The sequence below is a fragment of the Colobus angolensis genome, unplaced genomic scaffold (genome assembly GCF_000951035.1).
Source record: "Colobus angolensis palliatus isolate OR3802 unplaced genomic scaffold, Cang.pa_1.0 Scaffold168, whole genome shotgun sequence".
Taxonomy (NCBI): Eukaryota; Metazoa; Chordata; class Mammalia; order Primates; family Cercopithecidae; genus Colobus; species Colobus angolensis.
The window spans coordinates 5,630,234-5,653,805 of NW_012114799.1; the positions used below are offsets into that span (position 1 = coordinate 5,630,234).

Genomic DNA, 23,572 nt, shown 5'->3' on the forward strand with positions numbered 1-23,572 from the left:
AAAAAAAAATTAGCTGGGCATGGTGGCAGGCTCCTGTAATCCTAGCTACCTGGGAGGATGAGACAGGAGAATCACTTGAACCCGGGAGGCGGAGGCTGCTATGAGCTGTGCCATTGCACTCCAGTCTGCGCAACAAGAGCGAAACTCCGTTTCAAAAAAAAGATAGATTCAGGGAAAGAGACTAAGAGAGAATAACCAGTGAGAAAGAAGCCCCAGGAGGATATAGTGACTCAGAACCAAGTTAAGAGGACAGTATTTCTAAGAGTGATCAACTGTGACAAAGCTGTGGAGAGGCTGAGTACTGCGAATGGCCAGCTGACAGGAGTGGAGAGAAGGCATGCGATGGTCCTGTGAGACAGTGACGCAAAGAGCTGACCAGGGAAAAGGAATTGCACTGGGCAGTGCTGTCATGAGGTTGATGAGACAATAAGAACTGTCCACTTGAGACTTCTGGTCATCAATTTAAGTAAGACTGGGCTCACAATTGTATGCTTTTCTCCAGATAATTTCAGCTGCTCAGAAAAGGATACAAGAAAAAAAGTTATATTTAACCTAGCTTGAGGTTTCACCAAATAAGTAAGACAGAAGATTTACTATTGGGTTGGGTAAGGTGGGAACTAAGAATGTGAGGAAAATGAAACATAGGGAGTAAGTGATAGCAGTACGACCAAGGGCAAACAGGAGGGTGGGAAACAAGCTTAAAACACCTAACTAGTAAGACCTCAATCCCACCTTCTGAGACTTAACCTAAATTCTGCTTGTTTCAGCAGAGGAAATAAGTCATTTACCTGCTATTAATTCTCCCTTATTTTACAACTCATACTTCTAACTATACTCCAATGATTCAAAACAAACAAAGGTCAAAAAAAATTTCACTAGTGAACCTGCAGACACAGGGCATGAACTTCCTCCCTCCCTGATACCAGAACAAGCGCACTTCTGCACCTACATAGTGTGTGAGTCGATGAATAACTTTCTCTATGATTCTTTTTTTATTTATAAGTTCTTCTTCAGAGTCTATCTCTGATTCGATTTCCTTCAAGTACCAGTTAACAAGCTCGCTCCTCTTTAATGCTGACTCGTCCTCTTCTGCAACAAAAAAAACCACATTTAAATTAACCTAGCAAATTGTACCGTCAGTCCTTGGTTAAATTTCTGCCACATATACAACAAGGTAATGTACAGATTAGATAAACATCAAGCTGTCCGAAAGTACATCTGCTGACGTAAAGTCCGCAATGTTCTAGCATAAGCCTGAAATAACAAGTCGTATCACTTGTATTAAAGCATGCCTTCCTTTATCCATAAGGAGAGAAACCTAATAAAATAGATTATAAGAAATACGTTTCTTAAAGCTATTAAGATTTCAAAGTATGAAGGTCTTTTCTTCATCTTCTTATGCTTTACCACCTCTGAGAATGTTTGCCAACAGAAACTAAAAGCGTAAATTAGGAATGAAGCAATAGCAAGCAAAAATTCTGAAATATAACAACTTTTCCTCTGTAGAAAGGGCAAGGCTTTATGGAACTGGAGTTTAAGTAAAATTCGTGAGTATTCACTCAAAATAAAAAATTACCTGTTTATTTTAGCAAGGTTCATCTTACTAACTGAACTGCCTGCTTCTTTTAACAAGTCCAACGTCTACCAGACAGACTTTTAGAAAGTCCTGGTAGAACTGTCAACACATAGGAAATGTTTGGACCTGGATAACATATAACTATCATAAAACTCAACTTCTGCTATGTTTAAAACTTAGCTGTATGAGGGAGAAAAGAATAATGACGTATAACATGAATCAAAAACACCCTGAGTTTCCAAATCATTTTGTGCAAGATGGGAATGAGGACAAAAGCTGAGGTGTCATAGTGGCCACTTTGTTGCCTTCTCTCCTACTGGTCTAAAGTTCCCAAGGGAACAAGGGCAGAAACGACAATCTCTTGTTCTCTTCTTTCATAGCAGAGCAAATACTGTGATGACAAAATATTCCAGGAAGCCGGCACAAGCCATCCTTGGGGCTTTTAATCAAGAATTATCTGATACTTAACTATCAAGTAGAAGTTTAGATTCAACATCTTGAATTCATAATTTTTCCTTCCGCTTTCTAGTTAACTATAGGGTGATAAAACTTTGAATAGCATGGTAAAGCAGTTAAGGGTAGGAAGCGTACTAGTGTCCAGATGCCACACTTTACTAATAACTAGATGAGGATTTTACCCCATTTCTAGTCTACAATGGCCTTTTGATAGTACAGATTTCTGGGTTCAATTAATTACTGTTAAAATATACCCTAAGGGTCCAGCTGTTTTAAACAGGATCATTGTAAGGGAATAGTAATTTTGCATTTGTAAAAACATTTGTATGTGCTGCTTCATATGTTATCAGGTCCCAAAATTATTAAAATAGGCTTAGAATGTTAAAAAGAAGGACCTACAAACCTCTGCCTGACAATAAGCTTGTGAAGAAATGTTCAGGCTGGCAGGTATGCTGATACTCCACAAATTTACTTTGCTAAAGTGAATTTATCTAACAACTTATCCTTTCTTCCAACAGAACAACACGAAGTTTGGCAATCACAAGTGGCCTATGTGAACAGAGCTTACAGAAGTGACCGAGCATGTAAGCAGTACCAGGTAAGCCTCACCTTCTTCCACCTTTCTGAGGTGAAGCACAATAAGGTTAGAGATTCGGCAGTACTCAGAGAAGCCCAGCCTTAAGGAGGCTTTGGGAGCAGACTCTTGATTTATGTCTTCACTGTAGCCATTGATCCCATTCACAGGAGCAGGACTGTCAGCATGACCTAAGTGAAAAATTGACCACCTGAATCTTATTTTTGTGCCCCTAACATCTCCTTGTCAAGTATTTACAAATATACTACTTATATTTAATACTGATTTTTTAACTTTTAAAAATTATTATTATGTTTGTTTGTTTTAGAGACAGGGTCTTGCTATGTTGCCCAGGCTCGTCTCGAACTACTGGGTTCAAGTGATCCTCCTGCTTTGGTCTCCCAAAGTGCTGGGATTACAGGCATGGGCCACCACACCCAGCCTTAATACTAATTTTAAAACAAGCATACATTCCCACATGATCTCCTCTGCCAAAAAATAAAAATGAAAAGTGAAATAAACTGGCTAGGTGCAGTGGCTCACGCCTGTAATCCCAGCACTTTGTGAGGCCAAGGCGGGCAGATCACTTGAGGTCAGGAGTTTGAGACCAGCCTGGCCAACATGGTGAAATCCTGTCTATGCTAAAAATACAAAAATTCGCTGGGCATGGTGGTGGGTGCCTGTAATCCCAGCTACTCAGAAGGCTGAGGCAGGAGAATAGATTGAACACGGGAAGCAAAGGTTGCAGTGAGATGAGACTGCACCATTGTACTCCAGACTGGGCAACAAAAGCAAAACTCTGTCTCAAAAAAAAAAAAAAAAACAAAAAAAAAACCAAAAAAACAACAACCAAGCATACACTTACACAGAGTATATAATAATTTTCAAATAAATTAGAAGCAAATGTATAAACTCTACTAGTAAAGACAAAAACTAACTTGGGAGGAATGTGAGGGATCAGAGATATAAAGACTTCACAATCTGAAAGTCCACTTGCAGTATTATATACAAAATAAAAAATTCTACCAGCCTGGGCAATATGGCGAGATCCTGTCTCTACAAAAAATTTTCAAAAAATTAGCCAGAAGTGGTGGCATGGCCATATAGTCCCAGCTATTAGAGAGGCTGAGGGAGAAGGACTGCTTGAGCCCAGGAAGTTAAGTCTGCAGTGCCACGAGTGTGCCAAGGCATTCCAGCCTGGGTGACAGAATGAGACTCCATCTCAAAATAAATAAAATTTCTAGTATTTTTCTGTTCTAATGTGATTTAAACAATGTTTTTAATTCAGAAGCAAAACAACAATACAAATTAGGGTAAAACCCAGGGGATTTATGTCTATTATCACCATTTTGGTGCCTTTTATTTTAGTCTCTCAAATATATATATATATATACATACATATATATTTTGAGACAGAGTCTCCCTCTGTCACCCAGGCTGGAGTGCAGTGGTGCGTCTCAGCTCATTGCAACCTCCGCCTCCCGGGTTCAAGAGATTCTCCTGCCTCAGCCTCTCAAGTAGCTGGGACTACAGGCAGCCTCTACCACGCACAGCTAATTTTTGTATTTTTAGTAGAGACGGGGTTTCACCATATTGGCCAGGGTGTTCTCAAACTCCTGACCCTGTGATCCGCCTGCCTTAGCCTCCCAAAGTGCTGGGATTATAGGTGAGAGCCACCGCACCGGCTAAGTACATATATATATCAACTATTTAGTTTCATTTTAACTTATAAACAGTTAATAGAATTCAGTATCTGCTTTTTCCTTTTTGCTACCATAGACTTCATTAACCATCAGCAGGTGTACTTCTACCACATGACATCTCAGAAAATGTTTTGGTCCCTAACTCCAAAACAGTCATATGAACAAGTATCTCACCATTGATGCCACCAGCACCCTCATCTACCTCCATCTGGATCTCTTCCTCTTGATCTAGATTGACATCAGGTGTTTCCACACGGATGATTGATTTATTCAGTAACCGGAAAGCTTCCTTCACATGTTTAGGTTGGACCTAAACCAATAATGATGAAGTAATTCAGTTACTTTTCTTGATATACCAAACAGATTTTCTCCCAATGAAATCACAGTAGTATGTATTTTGGTTTTCTCACAAACACACACACTCTCAGTGTTGCTTTGATTTTCTCACAAACACCCTCTCTCATTCTCTCTCTTACATACACAGAGACAGCACTATAAATTCACCAGAATGGCTAAAATGACTGACAGTATCAAGTGTTGACAAGAAGGTACAGCAACTCTCATTCACAGCAGGTGAAAACAGAAATTGACCCAACTGTTTGGCACAAAAACATGACCCAACAATTCCACTCCTAAGTATGTACCTGTAGAAATACAAACATATATACATATCATATGAACCCAAAGACATATACATCCCATAAGAACTAGGCCAGGCATGGTGGCTCACGTCTATAATCCCAGCACTTTGGGAGGCAGAGGCAGGCAGATCACCTGAGGTTGGGAGTTAGAGAACAAGCCTGACCAACATGAAGAAACCCCATCTCTACTTAAAAATACAAAAAATTAGCTGGGCATGGTGGCGCATGCCTGTAATCCCAGCCACTTGGAAGGCTGAGACAGAAGAATCACTTGAACCCGGGAGGCAGAGGTTGCACTGAAACGAGATTGCGTCACTGCACTTCAGCCTGGGCGAGAGAGTGAGACTCCATCTCAAAAACAAAACAAAAAACAAAAAAACAACCAGCAATGAAACTGGACAGAAAATGAAATGGAAAAAAAGGCTACTTCCAGTACCAACAAAAATGATAAAATATCAAGAAATCAATAAGAAATGTCGAAAAACATATGAAGAAAAGTTTAAAACACTACTGAGTGAAACGAAAGACTTAAGTGGAAAGGTGTTTGTGGTATTTGTGGTAATCAGAACTGTTCACAAATGTTTGCTCTTCTCATTCTGGGCACCTGGTAGGAAGGCATTTCTCTATCCACTTGAACTTAGGGGCGGCCATGTTAATTTCTCTGGCGAATGAAATGTGAGTATGTGCCATTTCCGGATAGAAGGTGGAGAAAGAAAGCATGTGGCTCACCACCTTCTCTTCCCTGCTTTCTGTCATCAAAAAAGCATATATCAAGATCAAGCCTTTATATCAGCCTGAATCTCTGAGTAACTTGACAAGGTGAGTCCCCTGATGACCTAACGGATGTGTAGCAAAGCAAAAAAATTGTTTTATGCAGCTGAGATTTTTATAGTAGTACAACCTAACCTATTCTAAGTGCTATCCTATTGAATAGGAAAAATCATAAAGATGTTTTCAATTCTTCAAGTTAATATAAATTGAATGTTATACTGATAAAAAATACCAGGTTTTTTTTTAAAACAGAGCAAGCTGATTTCTAAGTTCCTAACAGCTGAAAGAGAACAACACGCTGGAACTAGCCCTACATTTAAACTACAAAGCCCCATAGATTAAAACATCATGGTACCAATGTAAGAGGAGCTGATAAGACTCAATGAAACAGAATAGAAAGTACAAAAGGAAATCCTAACACACACAAGAATATATAATTAAGGCATGCCGAACCAGTGTCAAAAAGATGGATTGTTCAATAAATGGTGATGGAACAACTAGAAAACTAGCTAGGAAAATAATGGGAGAATTTTTTATAATCTTAGAGTGAGAAAGGCCTTTCTAACAAAATAGTTTTTTTAACGGATAAAGATTATGAACATATAAAGAGACAGAAATAGCTCTTAAATATATGCAAAGATACTAAATTTCATTCAGAAAATATGTTTGTGTGTATAATTTATGTGCATATATTTTAATATCATGTGAATTTGCTATCTATTTAAAGACTAATTTTTAAAAATAGAACAAAATAAAAATAAATTAGAGACTGCCCTAAGACACATATCAGTTTCATGAAACTCATTTCAGGACCTATCACAATGAAAAAAAAAGTACAAATGTTAGCATGGTTTTAGAATAACCTTGTCCCAGGATATCTGGCCTATCCAAATTCTGCACACCCTTCAGTAACTGGGTTTAAATGTCGGCCCCTCCCTGAGTCCTCTTCCTCCTAAAGTAATTCATCTCAGTACTCTGCTTGTGATGCTGTATTATATTCTCCCTCTCATTGGTTTTTTTTCTTTCTTTCCAACCTTTATTTTAGGTTCAGGGGTACACACACAGGTTTGTTACATAGGTAAACTGTGTGTCATGGGGATTTGGTATAGAGATTATTTGATCACCCACTCTCTCTCATTTTTTACATGCTTAATTAAATACATGTCTCCTTCCCACCAGATTAGCAGCAATGGAAGGCAGGGGCTCTCATTCATTATTTGTCCCCTACAGGTGTTCCCTAAATATTAGGTGAATCAAAGAATATTAAATAACTTAGTGTGAAAATACTTGGTCAACAGTAAAGTACCATATCAAAGAATTTGAAAATTTAGGGGAAAAACGTCAAAAAATTAACCTGTGGGATAAAAGTAGTGATTGAAGTCAGAACAGTGGTTACTTCAGGGGAAGAGGGCTAAGACTGAAAAGAGGCAGGGGAACTTTCTGAAATTATGGAAATGTTTTGGATCTTGAGCTGGGTATTCATAAGGACGTATGTGAAAAAACTCATCATACTGTAAAAAAAAAAAGCCAAACCCCCTTTTCAAAGAAAACCTTACATCAAACCTATTAATAAAACTAGGAAAAAGCAGGGCTGCTTTGGTTGAAGCGAAGATGGGACGTTTGATTGCCCTTTCGTACTACTCCCCTTTTACCCCATTAATACCCACTGACCTATCCTCGTGGAACGCAGGGCTCAAAGAACAATCTAAAAATCAAACATTATACAAATGTAACCTAAGGAGGAGAGTTCCTCTGAGGCCAGGGGCTACATTATCTTATCTGTATTGCCAGCGCAGAGGCCTACTAGTACCTTGTGGGGTCTAAGTACATTTTTCCTGAATGAAAGGTATTAAATGGTAACTTACGTCTTTATGCACTCTATAACCTATGACGTGATCATCTCCGTCTAACAACTACACTCAAATGCTTAACGAGCTTTTTAAAGGGAAGAATTCCATGGTCCTGTGAGCACTCGACAGTTACATAAAAATATATTTGCAGCGAATTCTAGTACGTCCCATACCAAAGATTAAAAACATGCCTACAAGGCAACAAATCTGTTTATCTCTGCTCTCATCATATCAAAGTGACTCTGATACCTCATCACAGCAGTGCATCCGAGCCATAGCTTCAGAGAGACGAATCATGCTCTCAAGCTGTCGCACTGTAATCCTCCACGAAGACTTGGTCACTCCAGAACCATCTCTCTGGCGGAGATGTTTATATTGTTCCACAATGAAGTCCTCTGACTCTTTGGAAATCTGTTTCAGATCATCACTCAAGTTAGAGAAACATTTCTATTTGATGAGAGCTACGGTAAACCTGAGTTTAAGAGCCTTCCAGGTGGGAACATTTAGGGAACTGAGAGGGTTGACACTTGGAGAAGCCAGTGACAATAAATTACTATTGTAATGTCTTTCAAAAGAGATTAATAATAAGCAGGCTTGTGAATCCCACGTTACTAATTTTATGCACATGAAAAAAAAGCTTAGTATTTAAGCAAATGACCATTTCTAAAAGCTGCTTAACAAGCTGAAGCAATGGAACAAGACGTAATGTCTTTTACACCTCAGGATGTCAATGCTCATTAAACAAATTAATGCTCAGTATTTGAGGCTCAATTAACTCATGCTGTCTTTGGGGGAAAAAAAGCTGTTTCAATAAACTTTATATCTAAAGGACATTCAGCTTTTCAGAGCAAAGAATTCAGCATATTAAGGAAGCATGCCAAGGTTACACAGGGATCAGTATATCAGTATGCAGTCATGGAGAACAGATGCTCTTTTTTACACAAGAATCACCCATAACCCTTAAATGATTAAATTTCTTCTGGGACAGTGACAGCCAACCACAATCTCATGAATAATCAAGTGAAGATGATAAATGATCAATACCTAGTAACACCTTCCAGAAGTCAAGCTGGCCAACAGTGTAAAAATCTCAACCAGAATGAAATTTTTTTTTCCTTTTCATACCCTATTTTGGGAAAATGCCAAGCATTTGGGGGTTTATGTCCAGGTAAGAATCCTGGGTCTAGGATGGAGTCAGTCCAATACAATACATCAATCACTGTAAAACAGTAATTCGTATTTATCATAATGGCCTTGAGGAATCCAATGTTTCCCTCAAAGAAAAATTCAACTATTGATTTAGGCACATAAACAATTTTAAGGTTCTTAGTAATGTTGGAAATAAAAGAATGTTCTAGATTATCCAGTTATCCAAAACTCTTCCGCCATAAAAATCTTATTACCACCAAACGAATAATGGAATTATTCAGAATTTTTTTTAAAGTTTCCTTTCTCAGCCCTCTCTGAAAAAACAAATTGCTGTTCCAGAAAAAAAAAGTTGTAAAATTTAGGAACTAAGGTAGATGACAGGTTCAGTTAATTTCCATATAATACACTTATTTAAATTCCACTTCAATATACCCATTATACCTTATCCCAGTACAAAAGGGTAGGTTACCTTGGGTTTAAACTGTCTTGCAAAGAGAAGATATCTTCTGATATCATCGAGGGAATAGACTCGATCAATTGATTCCTCAATTCTTGAATGCAAATCTACTATGCGCCTGGCAATGGCATAATCTGTAACCTAATTCAAAACAAGAAAATCACTTTGATAGTCACAGCAATATCTTCTCCAGACTATCCCAGGCAATAAGAAATGATTTATAGCCAAAAATAAGCTCTAATATGCCACTTACAGAAGTATTAATGGGTACCAAGTTTCTGATGAAAGTTTGGGAACAGATGGATTTAAAATCAAACTTTTAAATGTATACCATTGCCCCACTCTTAAAACTATACCTGAAGGAATGACTTTAAAAACAGTAGGGTAAAGTGCAGTGGCTCACACTTGTAATCCCAACACCTTGGGAGACTGATGTGAGAGGAGAGCTTGAGGCCAAGAGTTTGAGACCAGTCTGGGAAACAAAGTGAGACCCTCTCTGTCGCTACAAAATCAAAAAAATTAGTTGGGCATGGTAGTGCACATGTGTAATCCCAGCTACTCAGGTGGCTGAGGCAGGAGCATCACTTGAGCCCAGGAGGTTGAAGGTGCAGTGAAGCCATGATTGCACCACTGCACTCCGGCCTGGGCAACAGAGCAAGCCTTGTCTCAAAAACAAAACAACAAAAATAGCAGAACTAACATTTATAGGGCCCTCAGTGTATGAGACACTGTTGTCTTAAGCAGGTCTTAGAAGAATTAACTTATGCAATCCTCACAAAAACCTTATTAGGTAAATGATATTATCCCCATTTTATACATGGGCAAATTGAGGCCTAGAAGGTTAAATAATTTATCCAAGGTCACAGTTAAGGAGTGGAGCCAGTATTTGAATAGTCTAGCTTCAGAGACTGTGCTCTTAGCCACTAAATTTTGAAGATATTCATCCCAGAATATTGAAAAAAAAAAAAAAAAAGACCCCAAAATATGCAACTTGGTCTGAAATGGTTCAGGGAAAAAGTGTGCAGATATATAGAGACAGTAAGTAATAAAGCAAACAGGGTAATGTTAATATGTGAATCAGGTAAAGGGTATATGGGTGTTCTATGCACTATTCCATTTCTTGCAACTTTTCTGGAAGTTTGAGATCATTTCTAATTAAAAAGTGGTTTGGGCGGAATAGTGGCTCATGCCTGTAATCCTAGTACTCTGAGAGGCCAAGGCTGGTGGACAGCTTGAGCTCAGGAGTTCAAGACTAGACTGGGCAACATGGCAAAACTCTGTCTCTACAAAAAATACAAAACTTAGCTAGGCATGGTGGCCTGCACCTGTAGCTGCTCAGGAGGCTTAGGTGGGAGGGTGGCTTGAGCCCAGGAGGCAGAGGTTGCAGTGAACTGAGATCACGCCACTGCACTCTGGCCTGGGCAATAGAGCCAGACCCTGTCTCAAAATAAATAACTGCGGCTGGGCGCAGTGGCTCACGCCTGTAATCTCAGTACTTTGGGAGGCCGAGGCAGGGGGATCACCTGAGGTCAGGAGTTCGAGACCAGCCTGGCCAACATAGCGAAACCCTGTCTCTACTAAAAATGCCGGGCATGGTGGCTCACACCTGTGATCCCAGCTACTCAGGAGGCTAAGGCAGGAGAATTACTTGAACCTGAGAGGCGGAGGTTGTAGTGGGCTGAGACTGCAACACTGCACTCCAGACTGGGTAACAGAGTGAGACTCCATCTCAAAAAAAAGAAAAGAAAAGAAAGAGAGAGAGAGAGAGAGAGAGAAAGAAAGAAAAGAAGGAAGGAAGAAAGGAAGGAAGGAAGGAAGGAAAAAGAAAAGAAAGAAAAGAAAAGAAAGGAAGAGAGAAAAGAAAAAAGAAAAGAAAGAAAAAAGGCTTTTTGGCCAGGTACGGTGGCACATGCCTATAATCCCAACACTTTGAGAAGCTGAGGTGGGCGGACTGGTTGAGCTCAGGAGTTAGAGGCCAGCCTGGGCAACATGGCAAAATCCTGTTTCTACAAAAAATTCAAAAGTTAGCCAGGCACAATGGTGCACATGTGTAGTCCCAGCTACTCGGGAGGCTGAGATGGGAGGACTGCATTAGCCCAGGAGGTTGAGGTTGCAGTGAGCCATGATTGCACCACTGCAGGAAAGAGTAGGACCCTGTTTCAAAAACAAAACAAGCCAGGCATGGTGGCTCACGCCTGTAATCCCAGCTACCCGGGAGGCTGAGGCAGAAGAATCACTTGAACCCAGGAGGTGGAGGTTGCAGTGAGCCAAGATCATGCCACTGCACTCCAGCCTGGGCAACAGAGCAAGACTCCATCACAAAACAAAACAAAACTGTTTTTAAAAAATCTCGAATGTTTTAAAGGTTTATAACTTGATCTGCTACTAAAGCTACTTTAATGAATCATGTGTGAAAATCAGACAACTCAATTATCTGGTGATTAAATATGTCTCTGTATTGTGAAGGGAAAAAAACAACCAAACCAAACCAAACCAGGTATGATGGTGCAGGCCTATCATCTTAGTTACTCAGGAGGCTGTGGTGGTAAGGTAGTTTGAGGCCAAGAGTTCAAGACCAACACGGGTCTTGAACTTGTTGCTGTTGCTACAAAAAGATGAAAAAATTAACCAGGTGTGGTAGTATACACCTGTAGTCTCAGCTACTTGGGAGGCCGAGACAGGAGGATCACTGGAACCCAGGAGATTGAGGTTGCAATGAGCTAGGGTTGTGGCACTGCCTGGGTGACAGAATAAGACTTTGTCTTTAAAAAACAAATAAATAAAAATCCAAGCCCTCCAAACACAAAATGGAAGGTTGCTTTTATTTAGATAATATTTAAAGTTCCACTGTAATAAAGAGTTGTGTATCGTACCTAATAAAATGTAGAACCTCCATGCTCAGTGATTTAAAAAGTACGGCCTAAAATATTAGTTCCTACAAACTGTCATTTTATAGTTCTGTGGGTATCTGAGGTACATTGTTAAATATTTAAGTACAAATAACTCTAATAATTAACGTATCAGAATCCAAGTAAATCTACATTTTTTCACTCAATCTTAAAAGTAAGAAAAAAAGGTAAAATACATTCAGCAACTTGATAGGAAAAAATACGAAGATAAATGACTCATAATTTAACAAAAAAGAAGAAATTTCTTTGGCATCCCAGTTTTTTTCAAGGTGACTGAAAAATAAAATCAACAAAACAAAAAATCATATAAAAATCTTAAGAGTTTGGTTGGGGCCCAGCACAGTGGCTCACACCTATAATCCCAACACTTTGGGAGGCTGAGGTAGGTGTGGATCACTGGAGGCCAGGAGTTCAAAACCAGCCTGACCAACATGGTGAGACCCTGTCTGTACTAAAAATATAAAAATTAGCCAGGTGTGGTGTTACATGCCTGTAATCCCAGCTACTTGGGAGGCTGAGACTCAAGAATCACTTGAACCTGGGAGGTGGAGGTTGCAGTAGGCCAAGACTGCGCCACTGCACTCCAGCCCAGTCTCCAGTGAGAGGCTGTTTAAAAAAAAAAAAGTGTGGTTGGAAGTTAACTGTAACTTGTTTCCTTTTGAGAAATAGTAACAAAACCTGAAAACTTAATATTCTTTAACAAAATTAAGTGGAAGCGGCAATTCAAATGACTTTATTTTGAGTTGCTTACTAAACCCTTTGCCCAATCCTGTGCCACCCTGAGGGAAATCAAAGGCTGGGGCACACACATGCACCAGCTGTTGAGCAGTGTATCTTCCAGCCTTGTCTCACTCGATTACTCAAAGCGGAAATAAAAAAGGAAGCTCATGGGGTTACCTCATTACATTCATCCACAAGGATAAAGAAGAGATCGAATCGGGACATGATGGGAGCTGACAAATTTATATTCTGTTTCAATGATTTTGATCTGTCATAGTGTCCACTGATTGGGTTTGCTGCTGCCAAAATGGATGTCCGGGCGTTCAGAGTAGCCTGACCACAAAATAAAGAATCTTAACAGGTTTAAATAGACATCAGCCAATAAATATGTAACAAAATGTTCAATCTCACCCATAATTCACTAAACGCAAACCAAAATAATGATATCCTTTTTCACATAAACAGGAACTCCTATGTGATTTTGGCGGTGTGATGTGCACACCGTTGAAGACATCAATTCGTCAGAAATTTCTCTTATAGCCAAATATAAGAGGATGCTGTGTTCAAGGATGCTTACTACAATTTTGTTTGTAATACAAAACACTAAAAATGAACCAAATGTCACTCAACAGGAGTCTAAAGAATCAAGCTGTGGTATATACAATTGAATATGGGAAAGTAATAAAAAACCAAAGTTGATCTAATATGTTCTGGTAAAAGATTGCCAAAATAAAATTATGAAGTTAAACCAGCAGGAATGAAACTGTCAGTATTATGCTTATTTATGTACAAAATATTCCTAAAAGGGGCACAAACTCAATAATTTTTCTTCCTCCTGAAATTCCTTTTTATCCATTAGATACTACTAAGCATCTACTGTTGCTGGGAGTTGCAGGGAAAGAGTTGTCTTTTCAATTTACAATTCTGTACTGCTTAAAATCTACTTGAATCTGTAGCTTTTAAAGTTTAGATTCTCCCTAGTATTGGTTATACTATCATACTTATTTTCATTTAAATTATCTGTTAATATAAATAACTATCTGTTGATCTTTGGTTATTTTTGTTATAATTGGAGCATGCTTCGTCAAAGAAAATGAAGCTTTGTTCATGGACATTTTCCTCTACTATCACAGCAATACATTTACACAGTACTCTAAACAACATTTATAGTTTGAATAAATAATTCTCAGGGCTGTATTTTCCATTTTAATGAACAGCATTACAAGTTGAAGTAATGAATTTTATCCAGGTGAACTTCTCTAGTACTACATTAATCAACAAGGCTATGGACAATGCAGTAGAACAGTAGATACACATACCTTCACTCCTGCTTTAGTGATAGATATGGTCTGCTGTTCCATAGCTTCATGAATAGCAACTTGATCCCGCACGTCCATCTTATCAAATTCATCAATACAACACACACCCTGTAACCAAACAAATCAAGCCTAAGAAGCTGTCTTTCAAGCTGGATGCATGGCTCACACCTGTAATCCCAGCACTTTGGGAGGCCGAGGCAGGAAGAATGCTTAATTAAGGCCAGGCATTTGAGGTTACGGTGAGCTATGATGGCCACTGTACTCCAAGTTGGGTGACAGAGTGAGACCCTGTCTCTTAAAAAACCACAATGGCCAGGTGTGGTGGCTCATGCCTGTAATCCCAGCACTTTGGAAGGCTGAGGTGGGCGGATCATGAGGTCAGGAGTTCGAGACCAGCCTGGCCAACATGGTGAAACCCCGTCTTTACTGAAAATACAAAAATTAGTCAGGTGTGGTGGCGTACACCTGTAATCCTAGCTACTCGGGAGGCTGAGGCAGGTGAATTGCTTGAACCCATGAGGCAGAGGTTGCAGTAAGCCAAGATTGCACCACTGCACTCCAGCCTGGGCGACAGAGCAAGACTTCATCTTGAAAAAACAACAACAGTCTTTCAGATGGAAAATTACAAGTAAACTCACTAAGTCTGCTACCGCAGGGACTCTTCTATTCTCCTAACTAGTAGAAGATAGGTAAGTGAAGACTCTGAACTCCCTTTTCTAAGGAAGATAATTCAACAGATCCTAAAGCTACAAAGAATCACACAATTGACTTAAAACTAAGAGCATAACTAAAAATATACACTTACTGTACTTTCACTCAACATCAAAACCTTGTGTGAACTCCAGGATTGATTTTATACCTACAACTTGTACACATCTACTGATCTAAACTAGTCACAGCAAACACACATGCTCAGGACATGCTGATCAATTATCACAATTTTAAATTCTAGATGAAGAAAACTATGAATTATTTACTAAAGAATGCTGGGGTTTTTTGTTTTGTGTTTTTTGAGACAGTCTCGCTCTGTCACCCAGGCTGGAGTACAGTGGCGCAATCTCGGCTCATGGAAACCTCCACCTCCCGGGCTCAGTGATCCTCCCACCTCAGCCTCTTGAGTAACTGGGACCACAGGCACCCGCCACCATGCCCAGCTAATTTTTGTATTTTTAGTAGAGAACATGGGGTTTCGCCATGTTGGCCAGGCTGGTCTCAAACTCCTGACCTCAGGTGATCCACCCACCTCGGCCTCCCAAAGTACTGGGACTATAGGTGTGAGCCACCGCACCCAGCTGAGAATGCTGTTTTTAAGGACATCTTTTTAACGGTAACTTATAGGCCTTTACTGATAGGGTAGGGGTATTCTGACTTCTTTATACTGAAGAGTATAAAATGTTCTTACATTATCAGCCAACATCAAAGCTCCAGCCTCAATGACAAACTCATGAGATTCTTCATCTCTCACAACAGCTGCTGTTAAGCCAGCAGCACTGGACGCTTTGCCACTGGTGTAGACAGCTCTGGGGCTGAACTCCTCCACGTGCCTGTTCAAGGTTATCATACAAAGACTCATTAATATGTCACTATACAGCACCCTTCCCATGAAAACCAGCAGAAGAGTTTAAATCGCTGAAAGAACATCTGAGAGTGGCATTAAGCTTAAGCAATTCATAAAGACACATGCACAGACTAAATGGGAAGGCTCATCTCCTTTTCTGAGACAGACTCTCGCTCTGTCACCAAACGAGTGCAGTGTCACGATCTCAGCTAACTGCAACCTCCACCTCCCAGATTCAAGCGATTCTCATGCCTCAGCCTCCCAAGTAACTGGGATTACAGGCATGCGCCATCACGCCTGGCTAATTTTTGTATTTTCAGAGTTAATACCTGATAAAAATATCAATTTTTTTTAACTGAGACAGAGTCTTGCTCTGTCGCCGAGGCTGGAGTGCAGTGGTGTGATCTCAGCTCACTGCAACCTTTGCTACTTGGGTTCAAGCGATTCTCCTGCCTCAGCCTCCCAAGTTGCTGGGATTACAGGTGTGCGCCACTACACCTGGCTAATTTTTGTATTTTTAGTGGAGATGGGGTTTCACCATGTTGGCCAGGCTGGACTCGAACTCCTGACCTCAGGTGATCCGCCTACTTCGGCCTCCCGAAGTGCTGGGATTATAGACGTGAGCTACCATGCCTAGCCTAAAACATCAATTTTATTTATTTATTTTAAAATTGTATTTATTTATTTATTTAGACGGAGTCTTGCTCTGTCACCTAGGCTGGAGTGCAGTGGCGCAATCTTGGCTTACTTCAAACTCTGCCTCCCGGGTTCATGTCATTCTCCTGCCTCAGCCTCCCAAGTAGCTGGGGCTACAGGCGCCCGCCACCACACCTGGCTAATTTTTTTGTATTTTTAGTAGAGATGGGGTTTCACTGCATTAGCCAGGATGGTCTCGATCTCCTGACCTCGTGATCCACCCACTTCAGCCTCCCAAAGTGCTGGGATTACAGGCGTGAGCCACCACGCCTGGCTAAAACATCAATTTTAAAAGTCTTTAATAGTAATAAACAGCAACAATCAACTATCAGAAGGTCTTGCAATTAAAAATAAAACAGCCGGGCGCGGTGGCTCAAGCCTGTAATCCCAGCACTTTGGGAGGCCGAGACGGGCGGATCACGAGGTCAGGAGATCGAGACCATCCTGGCTAACACGGTGAAACCCCGTCTCTACTAAAAAGTACAAAAAACTAGCCGGGCGCGGTAGCGGGCGCCTGTAGTCCCAGCTACTCGGGAGGCTGAGGCAGGAGAATGGCGCAAACCAGGGAGGCGGAGCTTGCAGTGAGCTGAGATCCGGCCACTGCACTCCGGTCTGGGGGACGGAGCGAGACTCCGCCTCAAAAAAAAAAACAAAAAACAAAACTAGATATGGGGTTTATTCCAGAATGCAAGATTGGTTTAACATCTGAAAATCAATCAATATGCTAAATTAATAAAACAACTACATGACCACCAAAACAAATGTAGAAAAAGTATTTGACAAAATCCAACACCTTTCATTATAAAAACCAAACAAACTAGGAATAGAGAAGATTTTCCTAAGTCTAATAAAGGGTTTTTTCTTTAACCTGACAAAGGGCATCTATGAAAACCCACAGATAACATCAAACTTAAAGGTGAAAGGCTGAATGTTTTGCCCCTAAGATCAGGAACAAGACACGGATGTCTGCTCTTGCCACTTCTATTCAACATTATACTGATGGCTCTAATCAAGGGCAATTAGGCAAGAAAAAAAGGCAGCCAGATTGGATACTCCAACTATCATTATACACAGATTTTATACATAAAAAATGCTACAGAATTCACTAAGACTGTCACATACCACATGATACTGTTACCAGAGGCAACACTGTAGTACATCTTTTTTTTGGGGGGTGGGGGGAGAGAGAAAATGACAAGGAAAAAAAATCCTTTGTAACACAGGACTACTATCGTAAAATCTAAAACTCAGTTCGTGATATGTTCAAAAGAAATATTTACTCGTAAAACTGCAACTAAAAACGTTCAATATTCTAAATGGTACTATGTTACAAATTTCCAAAACAAATAAAGAAAAGGCAGCTTGATGTAGCACGAAGTACACACGTTTTGCAGGCAACAGCAGCTGTATCTGAATTTTAATATTCATGGCTCAGTGTTACCTTTCACCTACAAGAGAGTGGGCAAATTTCTTGTAGGCTTGGAGAGGTGGTGACTCCCTGAAAAAAAGGGAATAATACATATGCCTGTCTGGGTGCTGCTAGAGTAAGACATAACACATACACAGCACTGAGAACATGGCAGGTGCTCAGAAACTGGTTGCTTTTATTTTGGGCCTAAGTTTCTTAAAAGTTTGAAAGTGACCAAGTATTTATTACAGCTTCTAAAAATAGTCAAAAATAGTGTTCACACTGACAAAGTTAACATAAAATATCTCATAGCATTCCCTTTGGAAAGTACATCCAAAGGTTTTAGGTTTTAAAGTATTTTAAAACCTAACAAATGTTTGTATTCTTAAGTTTCAACAATCCTGTATCTAGCAATATACCCACAGGAAACAAACAAAAAATATATATATAACATTATGATGTTCACCGCATCTATATCAATAATTATTATAATAAACTATCCTGTTAAATTTAACAGGGCTAAGGAAATTATTTTGTAATGGAAGAAGACATCTGTGAAAATGAGAAACTCATGAGATTTTTCCATGCGAAAAGAAACATGGAAAAAATGTTTAGGGAAAATTAAAATTACAAGTATGTATAATATGATTTATAATAATGAACATACATAATTCACATATTCAAACACTTTTGTACAAAGATATTATACAAAGACTAAAGAGTTCAATGTGAGATTGGTATTACAGGCAATTTTTCCCTATTCTAAAAAATTGTGGTGCTGACGAGTTGATGGGTGCAGCACACCAACATGGCACAAGTATACATATGCAACAAACCTGCACGTTGTGCACATGTACCCTAGAACTTAAAGTATGATAATAGTAAAAAAAAAAAAAAAAGAAAATTGTAATCACCCAAAAAAAGAAACTCCATGACTTTTACTAGTCATTTCCCATTTCTGTCCCCCAAGTCCCCTACCTATGCTCTCACTCCTACCCCCAGGCAATTGTTTATCCACTTTCTGTCTCTGTATGTTTGCCTATTTGGGACATTAAAAAAATTCCTCAAAAAAAAAAAAAATTTTAAAATGTTGCCATATCTTTATGAGAATTATATATTTAACACAGTCATAATTTACACTCCTAGTAAGGCCATGGTGACTGTATTCTTGGTAGCACAGCCAGCCTGGGAACTATGTACACTTTTTCCTGCTATACTATATCAGGCAAATGCTTACTTGAGAAATTGGCTCTTAGCTGTACTTGGGTCACCAACAATGCAAACATTTATGTCCCCTCGAAGAGAGGTCCCTTCTCCTGTTGTCTTTGGAACGCCACCAAAGAGCATCAGCAGGACACCCCGTTTTACTTCATCATTGCCTGAAATGAAAAGCTATAGATGAAAACCTAATTTTTCAACATGAAACTTTCACAGGAAACACAGTAAAGGCATGTTTACCAACCAAAAGGCAGAGTCAGCTAAAGCAAAGCATAAAACTGGAGTAATAATACCTGGCTTCTGATCTTGGTTCTTGCTCTGTGGACTTGGTCACCTAAACCACTGTTCCAATGTTTTCTCCCACACCACAGATGTCACTGTGCCAGTGCTCACTATCCTAAAAGCCAGAGCCTTTACTTGTCCTGAGCCCTACCTCCTACACAAAACCTTACCCAATGCCTTAGCCTTCGACGATCTCTCCTGATAAATGAACTATGTCCACTACAGCCTACCACATTTGCTAGTCCTTTTTAATGCCAGTTCTTATAGTTCTGTCAAGAATTTGAGGAAATGGTTCATAACACTCTTCTATCACCTACAGTGACCAGTACTGAATAAATATATGTTAACTGAATTCATGTGGATTAAATAAGATGCTGAATGCAATTTACGACTGCTTAGTTTACAAACCCAGTAAGAAGGAAAAACAATTTTCTTAAAAAAGAACACTGTGATATTAAACATTTTTCTGTGGAATTATCTACTCTGTGAACTCCATCGACAAAGTGCTATGCAAATTTACACAAGGCATTTCTTAAAGGAGAAAATTAGGCTGGGTGTGGTGGCTTATGCCTGTAATTCGAGCACTTTGGAAGGCCAAGGCGGGAGGATTGCTTGAGCCCAGAGGTTGAGACCAGCCCAGGCAACCTGGTGAAATCCCATCTCTCAAAAAAAATTTTTTTTTAATTAGCTGGGCACGGTGGCAGGCACCTGTAGTCCCAGCTAATTTGGGGGCTATGGTGGAGAATTGTTTAAGCCCAGGAGGTTGAGGCTGCAGTAGGCTGTGTTCGCTGTCACTGCACTCCAGCCTGGGCGACAGTGAGACCCTACAAAACAAAACAAAACAAAAGAGGTAGAAAACAAAAAACCCATTCCACAAACAAAACTTCTTTGACTTATATTTAGATAAAAAAAAAAGGGCCGGATGCAGTGGCTCATGCCTGTAATCCCAGCACTTTGGGAGGCCAAGGTGGATGGATTACTTGAGGTCAGGAGGGAGTTCGAGACCAGCCTGGCCAACATGGCGAAACCCCACCTCTACTAAAAATACAAAAATTAGCCTGGCGTTGTGGGGCATGCTTACAATCCCAGCTACTCATGAGGCTGAGGCAGGAGAATCGCTTGAACCCGAGAGGCAGAGGTTGCAGTGAGCCGAGATCACACCACTACACTCCAGCCTGGGTGACAGAGCGAGACTCTGTCTCAAAAAAAAAAAAAAACAAATAGGCCGGGCGCGGTGGCTCAAGCCTGTAATCCCAGCACTTTGGGAGGCCGAGACGGGTGGATCACGAGGTCAGGAGATCGAGACCATCCTGGCTAACACGGTGAAACCCCGTCTCTACTAAAAAATACAAAAAACTAGCCGGGCGAGGTGGCGGGTGCCTGTAGTCCCAGCTGCCGGGAGGCTGAGGCAGGAGAATGGCATAAACCCGGGAGGCGGAGCTTGCAGTGAGCTGAGAACCGGCCACAGCACTCCAGCCCGGGCGACAGAGCGAGACTGCATCTCAAAAAAAAAAAAACCAAATAAATAAAATTTTAAAAAATTAAAAAAGGTTAATGAGTTCCTACCACAATCCCAATTGAGTATAGAAGACAAGGATGGAAGGGTTCAAAGATAAAGCACCAGGCCCAAAATGTTAGTTATAGCTTTCAAAACACAGCTAGCAACCAAGAGTCAGGAAAATGTGAAACTGCCAAAGGTAGAGATAGAACAAGTAACCAATCATAAACACTCTATCTTGGTAAAAAGACAAACAAGAGCCAAGTGTGGTGACCTACACCTGTAATCCCAGCTACTGGGGAGGCTGGAGGTAGGAAGACTGCTTTAGCCCAGGAGGGAGTGCTTCAGCCTAGACAACATAGCAAAACTCTGTCTCTCTAACACACACACACACACACGTGTGTGCGCATACACACAACAACAATAACAAGGCCAGGAGACTACAACCACAAAAAGGCCAGGAGACTAGTCTAGCATATTGAAACTTTAAGTGCATTTCTGTCATAAGGCCAGGAAATAAGATGATGAAATAACTTTTCCTTAAAAAAAAAAAGTGATAAAAATACATAATAAAACCTATCATTTTAACCATTTTTCAATCTATAGTTCAGTGGCACTAAGTAGATTATGTTGTATAACTGTCACCACTATCCCTTTCCAGAACTTTGTCATCATCCCGAATAGCAACTTTATCCATTAAATAACTCATTTCTCCCATTCACCAAGTCACTGATAATCTCTATCCTACCTTGTCTCTATGAATTTGCACATTACACGTACCTCATATAAGTGAAATCATGTACCTGTCCTTTTGTAAATGACCTCTTTTAGACCCACTACAAACTTTCATGGTCTGATTTATGTGCTTTAAGAAATCACTTGCGGCTGTTTATAATCATTATTTTGATTTCAAGTTTATGGTATAAATGGATGGAATTCTTACCATGTATAGTAGGAAACAGGCTGGTACAAAGATTGTGGTATAGATTTTTATCTTGACTCATCTCAAACACTTTCTCCCATTCTTTCACAGTCATTTGGTTCTTAATGCTCTCAGCTGTCTGTTCTTCATCTCTGAGCTCTTTCCCCCCAAACTAAGGGTAGACAACAAAGGAAGAATTATTAGTATAGAAGCAGTCAAAAGAGCATAAAGGAGAAGAAACTTCATTGCGTGGGAAGTCAACCTCACAATTTATTGACTGTAAAGGTTCTTAAAAAAAACAAAAAAAACAAAAAAACAACTCCCCAAACTAGTAAGCCCTCAGTTAACAAAGACACTTAAGGGTGTGTCATTTGTCCAGTGAGTTAAATAGAAAAAAAGCTATGTGAATGCTCAAGAGATAAGCCATAGCAGAATGTTAATCACTGATATAAAGATGCAAATAAAGTAAGAGATTATGTTCACTCCCTTTTTCCAATACCGAACTATTTTCCAAACTCCCATTTATGATACAGAATCAAGTTAACTGAACAATACTGCCAGGGGTTCATCATTCTCAGAAATTTACTTCCCAGACTACTAAATCTTTTTATTTATATTTCCTCCAAAAGCATAACAGAGGAACTGTGAAACTTAAAACAAAAAAAAGCATGGATAATTTGTACCACTGTTCTTAAAAGCATTGAGCTCTTATGTAAGACATCAAATAAGACTGTTTTTTTCAAGATCAGAAAGACATATGTCCAAAGATTTCGTTTTAAAACTAATCAAATCTTAACCCCATCCTCTGCTTTTAACATTGATGAGATAACCCAGATGTTTCAGAATCCTATCACTTTGTGGCAGGCTCAGGGTAGGTGTTTCTTAAGCTGTCACTCTACTAAGACTCACTGTTGGCCTGCCTGGGCAACAGAGCAAGACCTCATCTCTAAAAAAAAGTTTTTAATTAGCTGGGTGCAGTGATTCATACCTATAATCCCAGCTACTCAGGAGGTTGAGATGATAGGATCACTTGAGCCCAGGAAGTGGAGGCTACAGTGAGCCATGACTTTGCCACTGCACTCCAGCCTGGGTGACAGAGAGAGACTGTTTCAAAAACAAACAAAAACCCCAAAACGACTCACCCTTGGGTTGGTTGGTGCAACACAGCAGGCAAGAAAGACCAGCCTGTAAGAAAGGTCCCTAACACCAAGGGCCCGGAGTCCTCGAATGCCTTCTGTCTCATATCCATCAACACCACTGACACGGGAATTAGTTTCTGCACGTGCTCCTGAAACAGAACGACAGGCTGTTTCACAACTTAAATACTAAAGGTGCTGAATAGCTTTAAAATTGCTCAAATAAATGAAAGCCATAAATCCAAAGACTTCGCTTAAGCCTTGAATACTTTCAGAATAGCACCATTTGTGGCAAAACCAGTTTCTTTTTATTCTCATCAGTTTCTTGCTCAGCTTCTGATTGGTAGCCAAAAAGAAGACAATGAAGATGTGGGAAGTGGGGCCGGGCGCGGTGGCTCAAGCCTGTAATCCCAGCACTTTGGGAGGCCGAGACGGGCGGATCACGAGGTCAGGAGATCGAGACCATCCTGGCTAACACGGTGAAACCCCGTCTCTACTAAAAATACAAAAACTAGCCGGGCGAGGTGGCGGGCGCCTCTAGTCCCAGCTACTCGGGAGGCTGAGGCAGGAGAATGGCGTAAACCCAGGAGGCGGAGCTTGCAGTGAGCTGAGATCCGGCCACTGCACTCCAGTCGGGCGACAGAGTGAGACTCTGCCTCAAAAAAAAAAAAAAAAAAAGATGTGGGAAGTTAGATATTCTGCAGTTTAGGTAACTGAGAATTTGTTAAA

At 40.1% G+C, this 23,572-nt stretch overlaps 1 protein-coding gene across 1 annotated transcript in view; it reads right to left on the reverse strand.

Annotated features, from left to right (window-relative positions):
- Window positions 1-23,572, reverse strand: part of MCM6 (minichromosome maintenance complex component 6) — a 37,466-nt gene that overhangs the window by 3,992 nt on the left and 9,902 nt on the right. The window contains exons 6-16 of the mRNA XM_011937733.1: window positions 22,850-22,995; window positions 21,729-21,879; window positions 19,025-19,166; window positions 15,528-15,669; window positions 14,126-14,233; window positions 12,984-13,139; window positions 9,190-9,318; window positions 7,821-7,982; window positions 4,484-4,619; window positions 2,642-2,797; window positions 950-1,089 (exon numbers count right to left, since the gene is read on the reverse strand). Coding sequence (XP_011793123.1) covers window positions 950-1,089; window positions 2,642-2,797; window positions 4,484-4,619; window positions 7,821-7,982; window positions 9,190-9,318; window positions 12,984-13,139; window positions 14,126-14,233; window positions 15,528-15,669; window positions 19,025-19,166; window positions 21,729-21,879; window positions 22,850-22,995 — 1,568 coding nt within the window. The remainder of the gene's footprint in view (window positions 1-949; window positions 1,090-2,641; window positions 2,798-4,483; window positions 4,620-7,820; window positions 7,983-9,189; window positions 9,319-12,983; window positions 13,140-14,125; window positions 14,234-15,527; window positions 15,670-19,024; window positions 19,167-21,728; window positions 21,880-22,849; window positions 22,996-23,572) is intronic.